This window comes from Buteo buteo, chromosome 11, assembly GCF_964188355.1.
Source record: "Buteo buteo chromosome 11, bButBut1.hap1.1, whole genome shotgun sequence".
Classification (NCBI taxonomy): Eukaryota; Metazoa; Chordata; class Aves; order Accipitriformes; family Accipitridae; genus Buteo; species Buteo buteo.
This window is the reverse complement of record NC_134181.1, coordinates 23,454,618-23,480,602: the sequence shown is the minus strand read 5'-3', so window position 1 is coordinate 23,480,602 and position 25,985 is coordinate 23,454,618. Positions and strand designations below refer to the sequence as shown.

Genomic DNA, 25,985 nt, shown 5'->3' with positions numbered 1-25,985 from the left:
AGAACCAGTTATGCTAAAAGTAAATGGGGCATGAATTTACAGTGTGGTACAATAACGGAGAGATCTTGTGCCCTGGGTACTTTCTTTACAGAGCCTGTAGACTGTTAGTGGAGCTCTAGGCAAATTATTATGCCCATGTTGTTGACACAGGGGGAGCAAACTTGAGAAAGGCAATAAAAATGATAAGGAAGCCAAAGAGATTATAAGAGAAAGTGTGTCTAGTCAGACAGCAAGTTCCTGTTCCTTCCTACTACAGTGCAATAATTTATCTGAAGTCGGTCAGTTATTTTCCTGTACCAATTCATGCTTCCCATTTTTTAATTTGTCTTTTCACTTGGAAGAGGTTTCAGGCAACAAATCTAAGACTGTAATGGTGATCACATTAACAAAGGCAGAGGATGATGTTCTCCCACACAAAGTGGTATTAAAGTTGGGGCTTCCACAAAGAGCCTTCCAAGGCTGGTAGCAGGATGGCCTCAGTTTCTCAAGCTTCCTGGGCATGGCGGTTGCTCCCTCCGCATTGCCATGGATGTCCTCCATGGGGAATGAGCCAGCTCCTTTCCCACCCTCAATGCCAGAGGCCACTGAGCTCCCCCAACACCTCCTTGCTCCACACGACTGCTGGGCTTAACATCTCTTCGGTGGTCATGGTGCGAAGGCTGGTGGAGGAGAAGGCTGGGGCACACAGAGTGGGCTAAGTTTACAGGTTGCTCCATGGCAGCCAGGGAAGGTTTATCTTACTGGATCTCAACCAGCTGCCTCTGTGACACAGGAAGAGCCAAGTGGTGTGAAAGGTGTGACACTATGCTGTGCCCAACGGTGGCCTCCTGCTCTAAAGCCACCAGTGCTGAGGTGACGTTTTTCCCTCTCTGCATGGCAATGTCTGCTGAAGACTATGGGAACTGGTTTCTGTCAAGCCAAGGCCCTCTGGTCCTCCTGAATGACATCCCACCAGAGTGATGAGCATTAATGAAGAAGAAATGGCAGGAAAAAAATGCCTTTTTTCTGCCTTGGAGGTGCCTTGCCCCCCTGGGGGGAAGGCGTCTGCTGGGGCCATTCAGTGGGGACAGGCTGTTGGAGCTGGGCACGTCGGCTGCCCTTGCATGGCGGAGCGGGGACTCTGCTGAAGGGGAAGAAGCAGGAAAGCGGTCAGTGGACCCCCAGAGGGTCCTGACCGGACTCCCTGTGGGGCTGCAGCGCCCACCACAAAATGGTGGCCGAGCCCCCGCCGCCGGGTGCCGAGCGGCATCGCGCCTCGCCGTGAGCCCCTCCGCAAAATGGCGGCCCCCGCGCCGCCACCTGCTGGGCGCTGAGGGGAGCCGCCGAGGCCGCATGCGCCTCGCCGAGCCTGGCGCGGAGCCCGGCGCGGCGGTCTCACGTGTTTTCCCGGCAAAGCCGCTTCGCCGTCGAGCGGTTTCGATTTCGCGGCGGCCGCGGGGGGGCGAACTGAGCTGCCGCAGTTGCCGCTACTGGGAGCGAGCCGGGACGGAGGGACGGAGAGCCGGCCAGGTGAGTGCCGTAGGCGGGGAGGAGGCGTCGTGCGGGGCCAACCCCATGAGGGTCTAGATTTGGGGGGGATGGGGGGTCTGGCTGTGGTCTTTGCTTCCCCACGTTGAAGTCTAAGGTGAGAAATGTTGCTGGAGGTGCCTTTTGCTCCCAGGTGTTGGGAGCAAACCAATATCGCAGCTTTTACTAGCTGGAGCAATGTATGGGAGGCCATCAAATATGAGATTGGGGATTTTTAGGCACAGAATTGCTAGTTTGGCCGTAAAGGGGTTGCATTGGTAGCGCTGTGACAGTTTCTGGTCTGGCGGAAACACCTAGTGGGAGGTGTGGTGGGCCAGGTCTGGGCAGGGATGGTGGCAAAATGGGGCAGAGCGCTGCAGTAGGCGCTGCCTGTCGCCTCTGCAGCTGCTCCTCGCCACCCGTGATCCTCTCCATCCACCCCCGGTTCTCTCAGAGTTCCCCCCATCCCCTGCGCCGTGCTCGAGGTAACGCAACCAGAGGATGCGTTTCTATCTGGAGATGTGGGTGTTGCTGGACCTGGTTGGTTGGGTTTTTTTCTGATAAACAAATTTTGAAATAGTGCAGCACGCCATCCTGCCTTGTCCGGGACTTGGCTGCAGGCTGCATCTGGTTTTCCAACGTAGCTTCTCTGGCATCTAAAGAAATATTAATAATATTTTATTGTTTGTAGCACCCGATCTGGCTAGATCTGGAGATACCTGTGCATACAGTTCTATCTAGAAACCTGGGATTTTTCCTCCAATCATTCACATCTACTACATTCTCACTTAAACCTTGTCCCTATTCTAAAGGAAAGGCAGGTTGCTTTTTTCTCATAGATATAATGGAAATGGTAAATAAATATTTCCCCATGTGCCAGAATAATCAGATGTATGCATATATATAAAAATACTCCCATTGCAAGGGCCTTAACCACAACGAAGTCACATTTTACTCCACAGAAAGTGTTTTGCCCCTGAGTCCCATTTCTTTGGACACTCCCCAAAAGCTCTTCCTAAATTATCATCTAATTATAGATTTTAGAATAGGATAACACTCTCCTGCTGTTCTGGTTGGGTATTTTTGCTCATCTGACTGTTTTTACCACAGAGAAGTTGCACTTGGGGAATTCCTAGACCCTTTTTTACTTTCATTTTGCTCTGTCTCCAGTTCATCAGGTCCCAAAAGCCACCGAAGGGCTGTGTGCTTGAGAAGAACAATGGGTTAGGAAGTGAAGAAATCAAGGCAGTGGACATACATGTCCCCCAGCTCCTTTGTTTTGTGACCCCCACTTTGTTTTCAGTGCTGCTGCTCTGTTTCTGGGCTTTTGGTAAGTAGCACATGCTCCTCAGAGCATGCAAGAAGTTGGTAGATTTGCAACAAGGAGCTTCACATTTCGATTTTATTTTTTGTGGCTGGGAATGGCATGAATGCCAAGTTGGGGAGGCGAGGGATAGTTTTGCAGTGTGTTTTAATGGTGTTTCTGCATTTGAAGGGCAAGGGGAAGGCTCAAGGCTCAAAGGTTTTGTGGCTCTTGGAAGGTTTTTGTGCTTCGTTTCGAGCTCAGAGGCATTTTAGTGTAGGTCACTGCTCATTGTTTCTGATGGTCTTATTTAGCAGAGCAGTAGTAGTATAGGAGCTGTGCAGTATCGCCTGAGCTTTCATCTAACTTTTCAGTGTTGTTTTGTTCTTGAATGAGTCTTTCGTTAATTCACATGAGTCTAGTCTTTGCCTGAACAGCTTTCAGTCTTAATTAGCATTAAGGTCTGATATTTTTATTTACTTTTTTGTCATAGTTTAACCCCAGCCAGCAACTAGGCACCATGGAGCTGCTTGCTCACTCCCCCCACTCCCAGTGGGATGAGGAGGTGAATCGGAAAGCAGAAAAAAAGTAAAACTTGTGAGTTTAGGTAAGAATTATTTAATAAATAAGTAAAATAAAATGTAATACTAACAATAGTAATAATAAAATATAATAATAATAATAATGAAAAGGAATAAAATAAAATAATTATAAAACCAAGAAAAGGCAAATGATGCGCAATGCAGTTACTTACCACCTGCTGACTGATGCCCAAGCAGTGATCTGCGCCTCCCAGCCAAATTCCCACAGTTTATACTGAGCATGATGTTCTATGGTGTAGAATATCCCTTTGGCTGGTTTGGCTCAGCTGTCCTAGCCGTGCTCCCTCACAGGTTCTTGTACACCTGCTTGCTGGCAGAGCATGGGGAGCTGAAAAATCCTTAACTTAGGATAAGCGCTACTTAGCAACAACTGAAATATCAATGTGTTAACAACATTATTCTCACACTAAATCCAAAATGCACTGTATCAAGTCCTAAGAAGAAAATTAACTCCATCCCAGCTGAAACCAGGACATTATTTAATATGGTCTTATTGAGTAGGTAGTTCTTGGTTATTAAAGGTATAATGTCAGGGCTTTGTTTCTGGTTTTTGGCTGGAGAAATGTAAAATGAAAATCTCTAAAGGTTGACTGATGAGGCTGCTGGGACATGAAGTTTGTGCAGGAAGCCCTGTTATTTTGCAGTTGGTTTAAATTTGAAATGTTTAAATTTTTATTTTTTAAGCTTTCCAGTTAATTTAAATATTGTTTGCTTTGGTTTTAATGCATGTGTTACTATTGGCATTCTTTATTTGTGTAATTGATAATATAAAATGAATTTAATAATAAAATATTTTGAATAAAAACTTGCAGAGTCTGATCCAGTAAGGTTCAGAGTTTCAGTTTTTGGCATCATGGAAATAGCCTGTGAGGAAAACTGATCCTGGTTAAGCCCAATTTTCTTAGCATCTCACCAGGAACTTTTTGGTTTTTCTTATTAGAATAGTGAATGACAGGCATTAGAGAATTTTTACAAACTGGGGGTTTTACCCACATTTGGATGGATCCCAGAGCTGTTTATGTAACACATCCTGAAAGCTTGATCTGGAATGGGAAACTGGGTAAAGTCTTTCTTGGAGTGATACTGTATTAGAAGAAGAAGAATTATATGGTGATGCTGCATAATAACCAACTTTGACGTGGTTTTGACCAGAAGAGTCAGAGATTAGTAAAAGAGCGTACAGCATCGCTTTGCTCTTACTGGATGTCTGCTTGGCTTTAGAAGCGCAGGAACAGAAGAGACTGATTAGGACCTTTCCATCCAGTCCTCTGCTGTAGCACTCAGTCAAGTCACATCCCTTTGCCGTGTTCATTTGGCTCAGTTTCAAAACATCCAAGGTTGTTCAGAGAGGCAGTACAGAGAGGGCAAAGAGTGGTGCTGGATTATGGGGAAGGGGTATCCTCTTAAACATGAGCAGGACAAACATCTTGAGCAATCTTGCCTCCAGTGCTCCAACCTGCTGCCTGCTTTTTGGTTTGTCTTCAGCTTACAGGTGCACGCCGTGCCCAGCAGTGATGTGGGGAGGTGATGTTCATTCCACGCAGTGTGCTCCAGGGAGTGGCATGGCTCTGCTGTGAGGTCACTCCAGCACAAGCATAACTTTCTGATGAATTAGGAATTGTGTCTGCTCAGATGGGAAGTTCTTGGCTCTTTCCATCAGAGTGCCCTTCTGTCTTCCACTTCTGTTTTGAGTTCTTCCCTTGGCTCTATAGAAATCTTCTAATTTCCTCCTTGGCCAGGTCAAGAAGGTGGGAAAAATAAAAAGCCTGAAGGCCTGTGGCTTCCTTTTAGTGTAGATACCTGAATGGTCAGTGTGGAGAGCATGTCTGGGGAGTGAGGGGTGAACGCTAGAGCAGGTGGGCTCTGCAGCACGACTTCCCCCGTCCCTCCATCCTGGTGGTGGTAGGGTGGCTGCTGCTGTTGGGTTGGGAAGGTGTTTGCTCAGAAAATGGCAGTTACTGGGGAACGGCACTGTATGCACCAGCCTCATTAGGGATGAAATTATTCTACCCAACAGGATGCTACCACTCAACAGCATTACCGGCTGTTTGCTGAACTGGGTTGGTCACTGTCCTGTCCCCACCCCGTGTAAACTCAGGTGTTACAGCAGCTGTGGGAATTTTTCCCACACGACACACAGTGCAGCAGTCTTGGATCTGTAAGGACTGCCCTCTCTAGATGCAAGACAAGAAGACAAGTAGTTGCGGGGGCGAGGAGCACGGAGGCTGCTCCCTGTGTATTCTCTTTCTCAGCCTTTCTGCAAACATGGTGATGGTAGTTGTGGCTGGAGCTGGCTTTCAACAGCAGTGTAGGCAGCTGTCTGCTGGAGATAGCACGGTCCTGATGCTGCTGTAGCCTGGGCTGGGGCTCTGCTGGTGGAAGTTTGGAGGCGTGCAGGATGGTAATCGCTTACCTCGTCCCTTTCCCTGTGGTAGGAGTGGTTGGACACCAGCCAGTGCCAGCTGCAGTGCAGAGAGTAACTTCTCTTTGCCATCTCTGCTGAGAGGTGGTGGGGCTGGCAGTGGCACTGGTGGCCTTTTCAGGCCCCTGCACCTGAAACTCTTGCAAGAGCTATGTAGCCTAAGAAGATCAGCTTTTCATAGTTTTTCTGGTGTGACTTTCGTATCTACATCCTGCTCTGTTGTTATTATCCCTAGGCACCGCACCAAGTGAGGCAACTGCATATAGGCATGCACCATGCGTTGGGATGTAGCTGTGTGCTGAACCACTGCCACCAGCAGATCAGTTCCTTGTCAGGGTATGGAGGAGAAGCCACCTTTGCACTTGACAACTGAACAGAGGCTGACAACACAACAATGCAGGTAGGACACCATATGTGTATGGCCTTGCTGGTGGAAGGAAGTGGCAGTGGAGGGTGACATTGTTACCAAAGCAGAAATGAGTTGTTCATCCCCACAAAACGAGCAGCAAGAACAGCTGCCTCACCCTTTGTGTAAGGAAATAACTTGCTCTTAGAGTAGTATGCCTCCCCAGAGGTCCTGCTGCATGTGGAAAGTGCCTGAGATGTTATATTTGGCACCTGGCCACTGCAGCAATACAGATGTCAACAGAGCTTCTCCCTGGCTGATGCCAGAGAGACTGACTCCTGTCGTTTGCTCCTGTCCCTTGCAGTACCGCTGCATTAGGCACTGTGCAGACAAGCGCTGCGATCCTTGCACTGTATCATGGCTGGGCTGGGATTTGCCACACAACACTGTGAGAGTAAGGCAGATAAATTCTGGGGTAGAAAAGCAGATCAAGTCATCAAGGGCTGTGCTGGCTGTTCAACAGCAGGGCTGTGTGGGTGAACATCTCTCACGCCTATGCCCATTGCTACCCTTTCTGGTTTCATCCCTCTAGCCCCCATTTCAGAATGATGATCTAGACCTGGAAGCAGCCATAGCACGTGCCCGCCCCCAGCTATTGGAGTTCCTCAGTCACCATCCCAACTGGCTGCTCACGACTTCCCGGCGCTTCCTCCCGGGGATGGTCCTGAATGGCCTGGATGGCATCACCGACCACAAAGGAAAAGTCTCAGTGCTCCTTGACCTGCTGGAGAAGGCTGGTCCTGCCACCTGGAAACAGTTTGCACAGTCCCTCTGCATGGAGTGCAACCTCCCTCTGGATCTGGAGATACTGCTCTTAAGTTTTGCGGGAGAAGGTAATGGAGATCGGGACAGCTTCCTCTGGACTGTATCCAAACACAGCCAATGCCTTGGCCCCCCATAGCCAGCAGACCAGTCTAGGCAGTGAGACCACCAGTGCTCTCACTTTCATGGTCAGTGCCTTGTCAGTGAGAGGTGGCAGTCCTCTCCATGGTGTCCAGGCAACTACAAGCCTTTTTAACCAAGCCACTTCATTTAAAAAATGATCTGACTTTCCTTCTGGTTCACCCTGTCTGTCTTTCAGCATAATCTCTAGAATAAGATCAGTCCCTCCAAAAATAGTTATTGCCAGCAAATAGCAATAGTTCACATTTTCAGATGTGCTTTTTCACTGCTGCTACACCTTGCTGGTGTTGGTGGGCACTTACTTTGCTCTCTCAATAAGAATTGGCATGATTTGAGGATGGAGGGTTCTGTGGACCTTGTGGGAACCTGCGTGGTCATATCATCTGGATTCCCGAATTGGAAGTGTCCCCCAGGACAAAGTCACTTTGCTCAGAGAGAAAATAGTGGTTTTGAGACACTAATTAAGTCTATTTGAAATGTGGGGAAAAAGGTGTGCTGTGCTGTAGGGATTCCTGTCTGCTTTTTGTGAGAGTGGAGAGTGTCACAATAGCTGTGAGAGAGAAAACATTGATGCAATAGTAGCTCAGGAGTTTCTTGATGGCAATGGTTTTCTTAATCAGAAAATTTAGCTTCAGTCCATATTTCTTGGTGAGAAAGCTTATTTTGCCATGTTTTCTCTTCCAGATTTCTTGAAGGAGGGTTTTGAAACTGCTGAAATTTGTTTTATTTTTTTCTTGGAAGCACAACTTTTGGCTTAGAAATGTAAGTTGAGGTAAAAAAAATTAGACATAAAAAGCCAAAACCAGTAAAAATTGTGCACCTGCTCTCAAATAAAGCTGAGATGAATTTTTTTGATAGATTTAATTGAAGAAGAAAAAAATTCTACCTTTTTGTTCTGTGGTTTTTTTAATTGCTATTTTTTATTCTCCTGATCCAGAAAGGTGAGAAATACAGAAGTCTTAAAATACTCATACCACAAGAAAACCCCTTCCCCATGTCTCTTATTAGCAGCTGGAGGCAGTGGCTTTAGAGAAAATCACGTGATCCATAAAGAGTGCAGTCAATACACTGCGTGTTATGTTGCAGACTATACACACAGTGTGCACGTGCTCTCCTTTATGAAAGCCTGTGGCACCAGCTAAGCTGCACCTCTCCCTTACTGGGTTACTTATTTGGTTATTAATTCTTTTTGGTTAACATCATACTTCACAGGAAATCTTACACAATGAATCCTTCTCAATGGTACTGTCTTTTACATCCTGTTTGCAGTAACTTGTCGTTACTTGGTAATGTTTGGTAACCACATGCAGCAGCAGTTACTTTTGCAGAGATGAAATGGGGGAAAGACCAGGCAAGCAACAGAGGGCAAGGACTGATGGGGACTTTCTCTTGGGACTGAAGCTGAAACAGATTTCAGCCTTTTAATGCTGTGGCATATCATAAAAGAAGATGTCTCTTAAGGTTTCGGAGTTGGCTTATGCTGATTTAACTGTAGTATTGACAGTTTGCCATCACTGATCCTTCTGAAGATGAATTGCTTTTGGTTTTCCTCTCAGGGTGGCTTTCAGTTAACCTTGACCCTCTGCATAGCTGTATGGTTGTAGGGGCTGTCCCAAGGGCAGGAGTTGGTGGTTTGGAGAAGGACAATACAGGACCACACTTTAGAGTAGTGAAGCAGTCTTAGGTTAGGCAAGATTAACCATTAGATTGCCTTAGCTGAAATGACTCCTAGGGAAAAGAGTTTCTGTCTGCATGGTGAGCGGGACTGGAGAACTGATGTGGGCTAAAACCAACCTGAGGGGCAGCCCAAGCAGTGCTTGGGATGAGTAGTGGAGAAATAGTGGGATTGAGTCTTCCAGCAGCAGAACTCTTACTTTGCTTTACATGGCACACAGGGCAAGAGTCAGGATACTTGAGCTGTTGAACGGATTTTGCATGAGGCTGTGGTGCAGCACATTTGCCCATTTGGAGCCTTGTTCTTTGTTGCTTCATGCTGATGCTAGAGCTAGAAATACCAGAATACTGGCCTGCACTCCCAGCTGGGAAGCACTGGAAATGACAGTGAGAGGAATTACTGTATGAAGGCTTCCCATCTGATTTTGGAGAGCAATGCTTCCAGGAATGAGTTTATCTGAACAGAAGAGTCCTGGTGGTATGCGGACTTCTGTCTGGCCTGAGCAGGATCTGCCTCTGAAGCTCTGTGAATGTTGTCTGTGGGGCTGGCTGTGCTGAGTGGGGTTTTGTGGCAGCTTGAGCCATGCAGTGAGTCAGAAAAGGCCCTTGACTGGGCTGCTAACTGACTGCCAACAGTTTCACCACAAAAAATCCTCCTTTGCAGGAATGGGGAAGACTAAGGCTTCCCTTTTGGCTGTGGTGTGGTTTTAGATATCAGCCAAAGCTGCCCATGCTCTGAGTTTTTATGTATCATAGAGACAAGTTGTTTCATTCCTCCCTTGAAAGCAGAGGCTAACTGTATTTTAGAGCAATCTGAAAGGAAAAGATCAGTCAGGGAACTTGAAACCTGGCTGTGTTGCCTCAGCCCTTATGCTGAGTCTTGGTTTGTACCACTGTGTGTGTCCCGAGCTGCTTGCCCTTTGACTTTGGCCAGCAGCACCCCAGATTTCAAGAGCAGGATGCTTGCAGTAACTGTATTTCATTTCCAATCCAACTCCTTTAGGTAACTTAAGCCAGAAGCAAGAAGCACACACAGATGTGAGTGCCTGGTCGTCTGTGCCGAAAGGTAAGGCTGGAACAGACCCTGGGATGCTATGCACTTGGAGTTTATCTTCTCTGCCCATGGGCTGGGCAGGGCTACAAATGTCCCATGTATTGGCCACAGCACTGGCAAGGTGTGGGGAAGCCACTGCAACTTCAGGTTTGATTTTTCTCTTATTGGTGCCTTCCAGATGAACCTCCCCTGTTTTGTTTTCTCTCCCTGAGTTTCAGAAGAGTCTTGTTGGCCCTGACTCTGCTAACGAACTTGGTCATTTTAGTTTCTCTAGCCAAGAGAATCTCCCTCCCATTCTGCAAAATCTCTGCTTTTTGTGCTTTGCTCATTGCTAGGTGGAGGAAGTTGGTTTGGCTTTTAAAGGACGAGCAGAAAGACTATTCAGGAGTTGATCCAGCAGAAACCATTGCAGAGTTGTCAGAGCTTAAAAGAACGGATAATAGTGGTTCTAGGGCTTTCTTCAGGGGTGAATTTGGGACTGAGGCCTTCCTACTCAGTGCAGATCATTACTTGAGGGATTTATTTTCAAGATCCCTCCTCTTCCCCTGGCACTTTGCAGCGGCATCCCTCACCCAAATGCCCATCAGAAGCCTTTGGTGCAATGTGAAAATAGTGAAGGTATGTGCCACGACGGAGCAATGTCCCTGGGTCCTCATGTAATAGCTGCTGGAATAACTGGAAGCTGCTAAATTCTGAGTTGCCTCTTCAGTCACCAGATGTTCAGTTTCCAGAAAATGAAACACTAGCCCAGCTCCTCTTGATCTTACAGAGCTGGCTCTGGTTCTTGCTGAGGTTTGCCAGTTCCCTCAGTACCTTATAACTTGTGTGTTTGCATCTGCTGTTTGCATTCCCTGCTCCTGGCCAGACGGAGGCAGGCTTTTAGCACTGCGCTCCCTGAGCAGTGAGCACTCCCTGCCTTGCCCATCTCTGCTGGTGTTACCCATTTTAAATCATAGCTCTCAACCTACCCTTTGCAGTTCCAGCTGTTCATATGGTCACAGAGACACTTTTGCCTCTGCTTTTCACTTGGAGACTGCTTCTGAGTCACAGCACTGCAAATACTGTATCTATCTTGTGTGTCATATACAGTTTTCAGATCTTGAAAACAAAAGTGACCCTTCTGTTCTGCAGACAGACTGCTGCTGCTAGCTGCTGTGCTGCCCTAGTGAGTAGGTGGTCAATCTTGCCAGTTGCTGGTAGAATAGAAATTTGAAAATAGTGCTGAAAGTTACTAGGACCAGTTAAGAAAGGAAAGACTCAAGCCTCTCTCAGCTCTGCCCATTCTCTCCATCTGAGAGCACACCATAAACAAACAGGGAATTAATCACTATAAACAGCCCTGGGAATCTGTGGCTTGTGTTTCCCCAGAAATAGCTGGTCCCTGCCCTGTTCCCCAGAGTAACAGCAGTTCCTGTGTTCAAAGCAAGGCAGATACATTATCCAGCCTACAAAAAGACTCACCAGTGAGGCGGTCATGGTCAATCTTGGAAAATGCAGGGCAGCTTTTCACAGCAGTATATGTAGCTCCTTCACCCAGTGCTCCCTGGCCAGCTGAGCTTGTGGAGGTTGACCTCGTGGAGGCTGAATTGGCAGCTGGCTTTGCTCACAAGGAAACTTTCTGTGGAGTTGAGATATGTCTAGTCATTGATATTTCCTGCTCCTCCTTTCTTTGAGGTCTATCACACAGGCTTATCCTGCTTTGGGTGGCCTTAAATCCTGAGGAGAACAATTGAAAGAAATTGGGCTGTGGGATTTGCTACAGTGTGTTGCTGGGATATGTGGTACTGCTATTTGGTTTATCTGTCTCAAATCTGCCAGGTTTCTTTCATATGCTCAGAACCACTTCCTCCATGCGCTACGTAACTTTGCAGTGCTTGTGGTGAAAGTCTTGATTAGACTGCCTGTAGCCCTTAATGCTCTCTCTACTTCTGTATGCTCCGCCAAACCCAGAATTGGACATACCTCATTTTTCCAGTAGGGTTGTTTTCTAGGATGCTTTTTGGTGGGCTGTTATGATAGTTTTTTTGCTAAGGTTCTGGCACTACTTAGCACTGTACTTCTAAGCAAAAGAGGGGATTGAGTAAAAGGATCTGAGCATCATTTGCTAAACCTAACGCATTTCTTGCAAAACATGCCTTTTAAAATTCATGTTGTTTCCTGCAAAGATTTTCAAAGTCAGGCTTCCACCAGCAGCTTGTACCTCCCTATTTCTGATGTTCCAGCTGCTGTTGACTGAGAATGGTAAGATTTGGATATTAACAGCTCTGTGAAGTGCAAAGTCATGTTCCAATATTAGATAAATGTTGAATCCTTGTAGCTGATCATGTGTCCCAGGGAAGAGGAAGGACCTGCTTGACTTCTCTGCAAGAACACTCAAGTGGATAGAACGGGGAAGTAGCAGATCACACTGTGGCAGGCAAGACTGATGTTATCCACTAGGAAAATCTCTATAAATAAACTAAAGTGTTGGAATGAATTACCTGGAATTTTCATTACTGAAAGTCTTTAAACCAGCCCAGACCTCTTGGTCACTCCTGAGAGCTGTAGCATATTCGAGGTGGGTGGATTAGCCTCATAAGGACCAGTCCAAGCTGTTTTTCTATAGCTAGATGCACCTCTGCTTTTACTTCAACATTTGCGAAAGCAGTTCTGTAAACTCACCTTGAATTTGCAAATAGTTTTGTCTCTCCAATTTTGCCTCTTCAGCTCCCCAAATGCTTTGCTATAGAGTCTTGCCCAGCTTTAATAAGCTGCCATTCAAAATGCTCTTTTGACATGTTTCTGACTTTTCAATTTTCAGGGTTTGCTCAACGTCGCCATTGTAGCAACTCTGTGAGTCATAAGGATGTTAAACAGCAACGACTAGGTATGTAGGTGTTCCAGAAGCAAAGCGGTGGTGTGCTTTTCTCTGAGGGAGGACCTATTTAACTTCTTTGCAGAAACACTCAAGAAATCAACCTCCCACATTGAGGGAAACTTTTGTTTAGTAGCTGCATAAACTCTTAATGCAACAGGTTCTAAAATATACAGACAATGGGACCTGGCAAATAACTGGAAGCATCCATTTCCATTTCAGAGGTATATTAAATCTACCTGAGGAGAACGGATGCAGATGGCATAGGCTAAGAACTCCCTTAAAGTGTGATATGCCAGTAAATCATTCGGTTGTAGGTCATCCCTGTATTGTTTGCTTTTTTTTAACCAAATCAGGAGACATACGACAATTTTAAACACACTAAAGGCTCCATGGGTTCTCTAGCACATCGAAAACTCTTATGATTTCAGCTCACTCTAAAGTAGAGAAATAACTGAATAGATGAGTGATGACAAAGTCGAGCCAGAGTGATTCCAGGAAAGACTGGGTAGCCTGAGCAGACCTGCAGGCTGTATAACACCAGTGTCCACATCCTCTCCTTCATCATCTGCCCTTCTTTACCCTTTTCTACCTCCGCTTTTAGCCTTGTAATCTCCACAGTCCAGTGCTGCCCAGTGCCTGGTGGGGGAACACAGGAAGCATGGCAAAGCTGGCCGCTGCAGCTGGGCTGGGGCCAGTTTTCAACTGAAAGCTTGCATGCAGGGAAGTTCTTTAGGAGGTGCTCCCAGGAGGCCAGATCTTGTCTATTGACAAAACTCAGCAAACTTAACAGCAGTGAGGATAGGGTTTTTCAGAAGGTGTTGAGCACCCTTAATTATCACCACTGTTCTCTCTTCAGCAAAGAGATGCTGATACTATCAGGGATCTCAAATTCTCAAAGCAAAAGCTATGTCTGTTTCCAAGGTACAGATAGCTGAGCAAGCATGGCACAAGGCCAGCATGCGTGAACAGGGAATTATATGCATAATATACTAATACCTAATTCTCATCTTAAAGAGATAATAAGATTTAGTTTTTATTTTTATATAAAGCTGTTTCACCTTTTCCTTGAATTTTCTTCTTCAGCCCCTGTGCAAAAATAGGAAAAACTATGGGTTATTTTCATGTGTTCAAAATTTGTCATCTCTACTTAGCTCTGTGGAGCAACCTCTGATCAGGGCTGTTGTTTCTCTGTGTATAAGTGGTAGTATTTTGGATCTGTCATGGCTCAGAACTAACTTTTTCACCCTCATACTCACTCTGTTGTCTTCTCTCTCAGATTCACCTGTAAAGTACCAGCATCTCCTCATCGATTCTGTCCGCCAGAGATATGGAAGCAGGAGATCAGCAGGAGCAGCAGCACAGGAGCAAACACAGCCACTGGCCTTCAACCAAGCCTTTGTCAACCTTGTCATTCAGCAGAGCAAAGCCTCCCGCTTAAAAGAGAGAACAGATAAACCCCGAGAGGGTGTGGCAAGTGCTCCCAAACCAGAAGAATGTGCAGATACAGCCATGAAAGTGTCAGATCTGTTTCGTAGTGTAGTCCCATCAGGCACTACAAAGGTGATCTTTTTGTTTGGTAAACCAGGTACAGGCAAGACCATGCTAATGCACTGGATTTGTCAGAAGTGGGCAGAAGGTGCCCTACCTCAGTTTCTCTTCACTTTCCTGTTTGAGTTTCGGCAGCTGAATTTATTAAAAAGAAAATTGACTCTGAAGGAGCTTTTGTTTGACCTTTTCCTTCAGCCAGAAGACAGCCCTGATGCGGTGTTCCAGTACCTCCTGGAAAATGCCTCGCATACACTGATCATCTTTGACGGGCTGGATGAGTTTGCAGCTAACATGGACATGTCATCCTCTTCTAAGGGACGCCCAACCCCTACCTCCCCTATGTCCATATCTAAGCTCTTTGCAGACCTTTGTCATGGGAAGCTTCTGCCTGGTTGCACAGTGTTGGTCACCAGCCGACCTAAGAGACTACCTGACTTCTTACTAAACACAGTAGATCTGCTAGCAGAAATTTGGGGATTTGACCATGAGAAGGTTGAGGAATACGTCAGCCGCTATTTTCATCGGTATTCATTCAAAGAACAAGCCATTGCTCACCTGAAGAACAACACCAAGCTCCTAAGCATGTGCCTCATCCCAGCTCTGTGTTATGTTGTGTGCATCTGTTTGGAGTATTTGCTCCTTAAACATCAGATGAGTGTGGAGCTTCCTCAGACTATGACACAGTTTTATATCAAAATGCTTCTCATCTTCATAAACAAGCAGCAGGGAGAGCATGTGGGTGGTGAAGAGGCTCAGCTGAACTGTAACAGGAAGGCCATTTTGGGTCTGTGTGATCTTGCACTGAAAGGTTTGGAGGATAAAAAGCTTGTATTTTATGTTGGTGATATTCCAGAGCATGTGAAGGAATTTGCTTCCTTACATGGATTGCTGACTGTCTTTGAGGTGAAGACAAATGGTAGTTGCCCAGAGACTGGCTATGCCTTTGTGCACTTGAGCTTGCAGGAGTTTTTTGCAGCACTGTGTCTCATGGTAAGTAAGAGGGTGGACAAGAACTACCTGAAGAAGAAGTTCTCTTTGAAGTCAAAGTGGACTTTAAAGAATGAGACAAAGACCGAGTTCATGGAGAGTTTTCACATCTTTCTGTCAGGCTTGTCATCAAAAGAATGTAGGACATTTCTCATGCTGCTAGCTGAACAAGATGAAGCTTGGGTGCAGGATAAGCAGGACACAATCCTGCAGTCTCTCAAGAAACTGGCAGCCACTCATCTGACAGGGCCTAAGGTGATTGAGCTCTGCCATTGCACGTTTGAAACGCAAGACCTCAAAGTAGCCCAGCACATTGCGAGCCTGCTGAATTTCAAGTATGAGTTTAAAAACTTTAGACTGACACCTCTGGACATGTCGGCTTTGGTTTTTGTCATAAACTCGGGCCAGCATTTGACTTACTTGGATTTTGCAGGATGTCTCATGGACATTGACTGTTTGGAGGTTCTGGCCGGCTGTGAAAATGTAGAGCATTTGAGGTAAACACACTGAGTGCTGTGAGCTGGTGGGTGGAGAGAAGGGCTAGGGGGTTGGAGGGGCAAGCCTAGTATTTGTTTTGGAAGTGAGAGAAGGAAGATGTGAGAAATTCTGATCTGAACAGCATAACTTTGATACTGAAGAAATTTATGAAATAATAAATTTGTGAGTGATTGAAGGATATTAAGGTGATAAATCCATTCTGGCTGTATTTTTTGTACATTTTGATTAAAACAATGAAACAACAGTCTAACTAGTGTAGTAGATAAGAGAGAAAATGATAGGCATTTCTTGACAATACAAAGGCAGGGTGAATCCTGCAAGAAAATGGAAAAGTTGTGATCTAAGTGAAATCACCATAAACCAGATGAACAGGAGGTGACAACTGCACTCTCAGGTGCTCTCTATCAGTGCTTTGCTGTAATGCTGGAAGCACTTTTCAGGGAGGATCTCTTGGGATCCTGTTGCGGAATGGGTCTCATTCTGTATTTGACTTAGGGGAACATGTGTAGAGTTTACTAATGTGGAGAAGATGGGGAGCAGCCAGGGTGAGAATTACCTTGACCTGAAGGGAATGATGTCTGCTGTGAAGCAGAGGAGCAGAAACAGAGACATAAAAATTGCTGTTCCTGGATATTTATATCATTGTAAAAAGGACAGTAATCAATTGTTGTCTGCCTCCATTAAGAAGAATAGGAATACCATTTAATGTACTGTTAGAAAAGCTTTCTGATGATACATCCTAACTCTAATGCCGGCACAGGGCAGTGCACAGAGTCCTCTGCCTTCCAAGAGCAGATTAGGCAGCTGCCTGAGGATGGTTGGGCTGTTCCCTTGCGTTAGGAGAACAGAACAGGGGATTTTGGGGGGTTATTCCTCGGTTCATACACATTAAAGTTCGTGCCTGCTTTTATTTATGGACCGCAGGATACTAGCACTCTGAGTACTCTCTCTTGGAAGGGTGGGCAAAGGGCAGTGGGACCCCAAGTGTTTCAGCTGCATGTTGCTTGTACAGAACCTGTCTAAAGAAGCAGCATTGCCTCAAGCATGTTCCTAATGACCATGGGCGATGTCCATCATCCCACTGCACCTCTGCAGCTTGTTCCTGACTCCCTCTGGTTTAGGGGAGGGTAGTGGAGGCACTTAGGGCAGCAGGGCCATAGGTGGGTTTCTGCTCTCATGGCCCCCAAACATGCTGTGGAAGACATGCAACCCAGGGTACTTTGTACCAATACATCCCATAATCAGTACATTCTGCAGCTGATTCAAAGCAGAGCTTGTGTACCTGAAAGCTTACCTGTTTGTCTGTTTTTTTCCAACACCACCAGTTCCTTCTATAAAAGAAGTACTATCCCTAAAAACCTTGTGTCTTTTATATTTTTGACAACTCTGGCTACTCTGCCACCCAAATTTAAAGTATCTGCCCTGAAATCAGCCCTCTTGTAACTCAGCACCTCATCACACAGGAGCTGTTAGCCACTGTTTGTATGAGTTTGGTTCACCCATGTGTGACCTCCCTTGTCTCCAGGGTCGTTACTCTGGTGGGACATGCAATAGCGCTGACTCTTCATCTGTGGCAGCGCTTACACATGGTGTCACTGTACCAAAAGGCAGAAGTCATCTCTTGAGATATTTGCAGTTGATATGTGAGTTTAATGTTTGGGTTTTTTTAAAACAGATGTTTGAAAAGATAAAGATGCTGCAAAAAAGAACATGATACAATGGCTGTTAAGAAAGAAATTCAAGGCTTTTTTTTAAAATTGTGTTTTAACCTGCACTGCGGGCTAGCTTATTTCAGTTTTTATGCTTTTTCCCTTTTCTTCATGTTTTAGCTTTCGTAGTAGGAGATGTGGTGATGACTTTGCTGCTGCTCTTTCGAAGAGCTTACAAGGAATGGGGAGCCTGAAGAAATTAGAGTAAGTCTTTGCTTGTAAGGTCAGAGACTTCTCTCTCTCTATCTGTCCTCTGTTTCTATCTTGCACTTTAATTACATCGGCTCACTCAAGGCTGATCTGCTCTGTGCAGCACTGTATAGAGAGTAATGCAGTGCTATGCAGAGCAGCACAGATATGTGTGGCTCTTGGTTTATGCTAGTATCAAGAGAAGTGTTGCATTGCCGTGCTTGGAAAGGAGTATAAAGCTGGTTGCAGATGGCAGAGTCAGGCCACCTCCTCTCTGTGTTGGTGTGCTGGGAGTGCGGTGCAGGCACACATCTGAGACAGGCTTGCCAGGCACTGCACGGGATGCTAGTCCTCCATCTGCTTGGTTTGAATGATTCTTTCTTTTTCCAGGTTGACAGGCGGGAGCATGACAGCTGAGGGGATGACTAACTTGGTCCAGGCTTCATCACAGTGCCTTCAGCTTGAGGAAATAAAGTGAGTGTGTTGTGACAATGACCCTCAAATCAAACACTCATTCCTTGGGGGCCCGGGGTACTAATGTGAATGAATCTGTGTGCAGCTTGCAGGACAATCGGATACGGGATCCGGAGGTGAAGAGGGTGATGGACCTGTTTTCCAGAATGGAAAAGCTGAAGAAAATAGAGTGAGTAAAAATGGCTTAAACCTATTAAAAATGGTAGCCACTATGAAGCAAAGCATAGCATCAGAGAGAGTTTAAATCCTCATCAGAGCAGAGTTGCTGGATGTCTCTGTAAGGGGTGACAATTGCTCTTAGAGATGCTAGTGGGGGACATGTGGGGCACTAAGCTGAGGCACAGACATCTAAGTGCAAGCAGGGCTGTGCTGGAGGCCTGGCTCAGTTTGAGATAGACTCAACCTTGCAGTTCTTAACCAGGTGTTTTAAAATAATCTCAAAGGAGTCCTGGCACCACTGACACCTCTTGAGGAATTACAGTGCATGTGTTTAGCTTGGTGCCTGGCATGACTTTTTCCCTCTTCTGCCTCCTCACCTCTCTTCCCCTTGATTGGGCTCAGATTGAGATGCCTCACCTCTGCATAGCAGAGGATGGCTCCATCCCTGTCTTCCCAGTCTTTTTGTAAGCCCTCTTCTCCTGTACTCCTTCTTCTAACACTCCTGTAACAGCACAGTGCTGAATGAGAGGGACTGACCGCTAGGAAAATTCCCAGCATGGATCTGCATCTTTTTAGGTGGAGAGACCCAGCCCGATTCGTGAAGGGCTTTAAAGCCTTTGAAAAGCTAGCAGGGGCAGTTTAAGCAGCAGCAGGCAAAGCAGAGCAGAGCAGAACTGCTGCAAGTGTTGGAGTCTCAGTGTAGTTTGCATTACAGGAGAGCGATAGCCACAAAGGTGTGCTGCCCCTGCCAGAAGTCAAAGCCACAGCACTGCCTGCCTACCCTAGTTAAAAGGGAGTGACTGCCTTTAAAGGTCTTCCATATACCCCCAGGTGCAAGCAGGTGAATCCAAAATACCTGCAGTTATTGCTGGATCCCACCCAGGAATTAATTACTGGCTTTGCAGTATGATTAGAAGTGTTTAAAAGCATGGTATAAAGGGAGGGAAGGGGGAAGGTACCTGCTCCTCTGCTTTCCTGGGCACACTGGATAAGAGCTTGTGGGAAATGCTAGCCTGTCCCCAGTGACACAGCTCATTGTATGGAAAAAGTAGGAAGCCAGTGCAACTTGTAAGCCTCGTTCCTTCACACATTTCTATTACACACATATGGTGTTGCTGTTGTGGATGATTCCTTTCAGGCTCACAGGAATGATGCTCTGTGGCCCTGAGAACAAGCAGAGAATTTGTAGAAGCAAGACCTTATGTTTCATATTTAATGAGGTTCAACAAGTAATGAAACAGAATAAACATGCAATTAAAGAATAAATCCTTAGAGGTGGTTGCTAGTATTGTGTCTTCAGGGGTGTTTTAAATGTGAGGGTTTAGACCACACTACTTTAATATGCCATACTTAAATTGGATTTGTTATAGCAAGAGTTTAACTGCAGTGTGGGTCAGTTGTGTAATCATACAGTTATAAAGGACATTTCCTACCTAACCCAAAACTGGTTAATGATTCATCTGTTGCACGTAGAGGAATTGTTGCCAATTCTAAATTCATGGGAGCTATAGCTTGCAGGGAAGAACTATGATGTGATAGTGCTTTTGTTGGGTCCTAAACACAAAGTTCTAAAGTTTTGGAGAAATCCCCTAACTAAAAGAATGTGTTCTTCAGGGTGTTTGGGTGCAGAGCAGAGGGCATTTGTGTAACGAAAGATGCTGTTGGGTCCAGCAGCTGAAGTGTTGTTTTTCCTCGTGTTCACAGTCTGAGCAGCAACGATCTTTCCTTGAATGCTGTTCTCCTTTTGGCAAAGGAAGTCGTCATGTGTCAAAATGCTACTGAGCTGCATGTCAGGTATCAATCAATGTATGAGAGCTGTTACAAAAGCAAATATGTTGTCTCTTTATATGCTGGCTTTCTAAATGGACACTGTTTTACAGCTTAATTTTTGGCTAATCAAAGTCAACAAAAATTAATTTTAATCCTTTTTGTTTTCTGTTTGAAACAAAATTTGAGTTCATCATATTATGGACTTTGTATTTTTTAAATAGGTCATTTTATCCTTGGTCTGTGAATTGATTTGCAAGGTGTAATATTTCTTCTTATGTAACAGAATTTAAACTTGCTTTTAAGCTCTGCAATATATCAGCTGGGAAATTCTTTACTAGATAGCATAAATTTGCTATAAATCAGCTAAGTTTACTGAAGAGATGTGGATTTAAGTAGCTCTAGCTCTATGTTCCTTTAAATTAAAGGTTTTGGTGTTTTCATAGGTCCAGGATGACAGAGAAAGGGCAAAATTTTTAAATCCTAGCTCTTATGGTTGTCTTACAATGTAAGTTTAACAGGCAAGATTAATCCTTGGTGTAACTCAAGGGAAGTCAGTTGCATACAGATTTTTCTTATTTTTCTTGCTGGAATGGAGTTTCTACTGAACCTCTTTCCAACAAACTGCTGGTCTTGCAAAAAAAAAGAAAAAAATCCCAGCCCAATCTTCTTAATCATGTTACTGTTTTGTCTGTACTGCAGTCCCGGTTCAACATGCAGAGTGTCCTGCTGCCCTCTTGCCGCATTGCTGCTTGATTGCTCGCCTGTGTCAATGTGCTAGCATGGCAGATGTCAAGGCCCTCTTTAGTATCCAGGCAATAGCTTTGGTCCTTACTGAGCACCTCTGCTAAAGAAATGGCATCCTTCCACCTGTGTCCTAACATTGGTTTGGATCTCTTTTTCAGGAAGGACACTGTGATTATATATTTTTCTGGCCCATCTGGGAAAGTTCCAAGGTGAGAAACTGCACTATATTCAGAGTTACGCTGATTCAAACCATCAGCTTGGTGTCACTATAAACCACTCCAGCAACAGAACTGGTTGCCTCTGCCCTTGCATCTGGCAGAGCTGGATCCACCTGAGCAAGGAGAAGGGTAACCAAAATAGCTGGTCTTTGCACAGACCTACCAGCCAGTTCCACAAAGGCAGCACCTTAGTGCCTGTGTAAGCTTGAAGTGCTGCATTTCTATTGCAAAACTGCTGAAAAACAGTTGAACATGAGGGTGAATGAAGGAAAAGACTTTGCTCCTTCTGTGGCTGACTCCTGTGTTCTCCCTGTTTGTGCATACTTTTGAGGGAAGGGTGGATTTGACCTTAATTAAGAAACTACGAAATAATCTCTTGTTCCTTGATAGGGAACTCCCTTTGCCCTGTGTTGTGCAGTCCTCAAGGGACTTCACAATATTTTTCATGCATGTGTAAACTGGCTCAGCCTGGCCCCGAGTCAGCTAGAAACAGCTCCTGTGCAGATGCCTGAACAGTCATCTTTGTGCTGTTGTAGATAGCCTGGCACAGATGGGTATCTTTATCCCTTCCTGTGGTGGCACAATCCCACGTGAAGGCAAGATGCCCTGCATCTTAGTAGTGCCTTTGAATTGGGGCTCAGTTATCGAGTTGATTCAAATATACAGTGAAATCCCTTGTGGACACTCTCTGTGCTCTCATCTCCTGATGGAGGTCTTCTGGCTCTTGAACGTCATTTAACCTTACATGGAATGGTTGGACAGAACACAGACCTTGTGGTTTCTCCCAGAAAACCTCCAGAAAATACTAACCAGTGCCCAAGTCATCAGATATTTTGTGAAGGCATGTTAAAGGCCAAATATTTTGCTTGTTTGCAGATCTTTGCATTTGAGGTGGGAAGAGAAGAAGGAACATGTAACTCCAACTAGACATGTGAAGTTATGGTAAGAGAAGGCATTGAAATTCCTGCTGCTGAATATGGTTTGCAGATGACAGGTACTACAGAAGGACAAGAATAACAGCTGTGTTGGTCCTTAAGGACAGGGCATATTTCCACATATGAAAAAGTTTGAAATAAACCTGAATCAGTAAATAAAAATAACAACAGAAATCCCTACCTGGCCCAGCCAGTGGCTTTATTTCTTGTGTGTTGGGCTCTACAGCCCTAGAGAGGCAGAGTTCCCTTGATAATGCCCATCTTGCTGTATGTTCTTACAGCTACCAAAGGGATGATCCATGTAGTTTTATTTCTTGCCCGGGCTCCAGAAGAGAGTATTGGCTTTCTCAAAATAGGAGAACTCAGGCGTGTTATCTGAGCATGTTAAAGCTGGGAAATGGCCCTCCCTTACCTTCTTACCTCCTTTTTCCCGTACTACTCCGCACAACAGGAACAATTGCATCCATCCCCTTCTTGTGGACAGCAGTGCCAGGTGGCTCTGACACAAGGTGTTGCACTTGCACAGCACTCAGCAAATGTGTCCCTCTGCACTCCTTTTGGAGCACTGGCTACAGAGAGGTGGAGTAATATGCCCAGGATTGTTTGGCAGACCAGAGAGTAAAACCTCCCTCTCTTGGTACTGCTTCTGTGTGCCCTCATTTGGAGAGAGACACCAGAAATGCCTGGGCCCCACTGTCCCCTCGCTGCTCATTAACGCTTCGTGTTCACAGCTTGCAGGATTGCAGCCTGTCTTCCCAACATGCAGAGGAAATCATTGCCATTCTCCAGAGCTGTCCCTCTCTCTCTGAAGTGGAGTAAGTGACTCCTTTCCTTCCTGCTAAGTGGCTGCAGGAGGGTGGTGGGGAGCAGGGGATGTTATATGTAGAGGGCAGTGAGACATGGGGCCTTACACCAAGGAAGGGTCCCAGCACTCTGTATTATGTCTGGTGGGATCCTGGTTAGGGAATTTTGTTGAGGTTCAGCAGGAGGTGAATGCTGAGCGACCTTTGATTCCTGTGACAGCCGCAGCCTCTGGCTCCCTGAGACTGTAACCAGAGATGCCCATTACAGAGCAGACCCTGCTGACGATGCAGTGCTGCACGCTGCAGGCAGTATGGAACTTTCCCAGAGGCACAGCTCCTCCAGCAAGTCCTCTGAGCCAGTGAAGTGACACAGATTGCTTCTGTGTTGTCCCTTTTGTCTTCTAAAGCCATCCGGCTCTGTTGGGAGAAGTTAGAGGAGGAAGGCAAGAGATCTACTTCATAACCCGCACATTGCAATGAGTATCATCCCTACCTTTCCTTATTTGCCTGTATATGAGGCCACCTGGGTTTGGCTGTAAAGATCTCCTAGCCTGTGTGCCCTGGAAAATGCTGGAATATCTGTTGCAAGACAGTTCAGTCCTGACTGTATCTTGAATTTAACTGCACTTCAAACCCCAGTTTTCTAGCTCACTGATTTGAATTGGGATCTGGAGGTCTTTGTCATCCAGTGTTTTCTTCCTTCCTTTCTTCCTTCCAGGAGGCCAGTAGACACTCACTCATTTGGTTTCTTGTTTTGTACTTCCACGTAGGTTTTCTAAAGTAAGGTGATTTTGGGGCTAAAGTATGAATCATGTTGTCCTAGGGATAAAAGTCTTTGTCTGAAGTTGCTTCATGCAGAGATAAGCAGGGAATAGTGATCTGGGACAGAAGAACAGTCCAAGTAAAAAAGCAATTGTAGGAAAAGGAAAGCAAGCAGATTTTGAGGGCTTTGTTGTTTATACTGTTCAAAACAGTCCCCACTAACTGGAAAACGCCTCAGTTTATCAGGTAACAAGCTTGGAGATGAAGGCTGCAGTTGCCTGCTGGAAAGCCTCACTTGGATATCAATTTCAAAGCAGCTGGAGTAAGTGTTGCCTTGTACAAAACCAAACTGCCCTCTTTTCTTGAGCCTGGCAAGTACCCTACAGAGATGCCGAGCAGGGATCCAGGAGGCAAAGAACTCACCCAGACCAGTGCTACAGAAGCAGCTCTGAGCACTCTTAAGGAAGGATGAGACTCAGCTCATGAGACTGTTGAGGCTGAAGTTGGTCACTTCCTCAGAGCATGATGCTTGGAAACTGGTCTAAATGCATTTGAAGTGCCCTTTCATTAAAACCCCTTCCTCAGGAGTAGTCCTGTGTGGTTTTCACCGTGCCACTTCTGAGGTGAATTGGGTTCAAGCATGCAGCACGCTGATGATAACTTCTACTAGGACAGTCCTGTGTGATTTCAGTGATCAACTAATTGCCTTTTTTATCTTTCTTAGTCTCAGTCAAAACCACCTCTCTGTTAATGGCATTTGCAGTCTGTTGAAGTCAGTAAATACCTGCCAGAAGGTGGTGGAGGTACAAGTCAGGTACGTAGGTCTTGAATCATTCCTGAGGTTCATCCTAACATGGAAGTCTGAGAGTTAGGTTCTGAGATTTTTGTTGAGTCAGCTCAGAAGTGGGGCAGGTGAAGAACATGTCCAAAGATGATTATTAACACTGACACTTGGTAATACATTGCTGTAAGCTGATTTTATCTGAGCCATCAGCCAGAATTTGAGAAGGTACAGAAGTGTGTGTCCTTTCATGTGTGGGGGCAGTTTTAGACTCTTTCCTACTCTCTGCCCTGGGGAGTTTTGGAGAGAGGGTCTCTGGAGTATGAGAACTGGTGACATCTCCTGGAGTGAAACTGGAAGTTCTCTCCTATTACTTTCCCTTGGAAGCTCTCTGGAGTTCAGGTGTAACTATTTTGTTTGCACTTTCTCTAATGGTTCAGAGAAACTGGGTCACCTCATATTGCATAGTTTGATCCAACCAGGATTTAAAACTAATGGAGATTATTTTTCGCTTGCTTTGGAAGTGTTTTAAGAGATTGGTGTCACCAAAGAGTTTTGCAGAGCAAAATCAAGCATTCTTAAAACACAAAGTCCTGTAAATAACCAAAATTGATTGATTCTTTCTCTTCTTCACAGCCATTGTTGTGAGACTGCAGTCCTGAGGTTTACAGAAGACACAGAGTTTTCTTCCCTTCCTCCTAGGTAGAGTGTGTGTGTGCAAATGGTGTTTTCTCAGCATCTCATTTAGTTCTTACATCCTGTTTAGGTACCAAGGGTAATGCTTATCTCACAGCAGTTCTTGCCCCCCTTCCCCTCTAGTACTTTGTCCTGGTTCTCTTAGCCACTTTGGAAGTTGTCCACTGCATTCCACAGTGTTTGATTACGTTTTATGTCTTTAGGGGACATATGAACCCACAGCATCCTAAGTAAAGCAGGCTGTTTAGTGGCAGCTGTGCTATCTGATAATAGTGAACAGGAAAAAAACAAGTGAACCCCACACCTCCAAACCAAATTCCAAAAAGACTCAGAGATCCCTGCATGTTAAAACCATCTAGTTCACTACACTCTGCATTCTGGATCATGGTACTCCTAAATCAAAATAAATTTGGAGTTTAATTTTTCCCCTTAGAAAATTATGGGTCAAACCAGCCGAACCCAAATGTTTTGTTTGAGAAATGGTTTCTGTTGCTCCTGGAGCTGTAGGTTCATTTATTTATGCCCTTGTTCTCCATGGACTGAGCCCACTGTAAAATAGCATTTCCCACAGTACACCTGCATCCCACCTCTTAGCCAGGGAGGAACAGCAGGGCTATCATGGGATGCAACCCAGTTGTTGTGGCTGTCCTTGAAAGAGAGTGACAGCCTGAGACACATGATCTGTGACTCCTTTAAGGCACCAGGTGACATTTCAAACTTGGATATTTCAGGATTTTGACATTCCATTTATTTATGAATAGTCAGGTTTTTGCACAGAATTCTCCATCAAACTGTATCTTAGATGAGAAATCTGTCTTTTCCCCTTCCCCATTGCCTGCATGCTTGTATTTGGTTATTCACAGAAAGAAAGAAGAGCTTGCTATTGGCAAGATATGGGTGTGGGCTAGAGCCAGGGTAGCCCCAGGGACCTGCCAAATTGCTAAAGCATAGGTGTTTTACCCTTGTCTGGTTTTGTGCTCACTTA

The 25,985-nt window shown here is 45.4% G+C and overlaps 1 protein-coding gene across 10 annotated transcripts in view; it reads left to right on the top strand.

Annotated features, from left to right (window-relative positions):
• Positions 1-1,446: 1,446 nt before the first annotated feature.
• NLRC5 (NLR family CARD domain containing 5) overlaps positions 1,447-25,985 on the top strand; it is a 51,860-nt gene continuing 27,321 nt past the window's right edge. For 4 of the 10 annotated variants that reach the window (XM_075040540.1, XM_075040539.1, XM_075040531.1 and 1 more), the window contains exons 1-17: positions 1,449-1,509; positions 2,677-2,836; positions 6,069-6,233; positions 6,772-7,072; positions 9,820-9,882; positions 12,671-12,736; positions 14,004-15,759; positions 17,590-17,673; positions 18,049-18,132; positions 18,218-18,301; positions 19,996-20,085; positions 20,964-21,014; positions 21,900-21,965; positions 22,690-22,773; positions 23,762-23,845; positions 24,248-24,337; positions 24,941-25,006. In XM_075040540.1, the coding sequence (XP_074896641.1) occupies positions 6,228-6,233; positions 6,772-7,072; positions 9,820-9,882; positions 12,671-12,736; positions 14,004-15,759; positions 17,590-17,673; positions 18,049-18,132; positions 18,218-18,301; positions 19,996-20,085; positions 20,964-21,014; positions 21,900-21,965; positions 22,690-22,773; positions 23,762-23,845; positions 24,248-24,337; positions 24,941-25,006 (2,975 nt within the window). In that variant the 5' untranslated portion in view covers positions 1,449-1,509; positions 2,677-2,836; positions 6,069-6,227. Of the gene's footprint in view, positions 1,510-1,980; positions 1,992-2,676; positions 2,837-3,302; positions 3,417-6,068; positions 6,234-6,771; positions 7,073-9,819; positions 9,883-12,670; positions 12,737-14,003; positions 15,760-17,589; positions 17,674-18,048; positions 18,133-18,217; positions 18,302-19,995; positions 20,086-20,963; positions 21,015-21,899; positions 21,966-22,689; positions 22,774-23,761; positions 23,846-24,247; positions 24,338-24,940; positions 25,007-25,985 lie in introns of those variants that run through there. The other 6 variants (XM_075040533.1, XM_075040532.1, XM_075040536.1 and 3 more) reach the window with 6 other exon arrangements.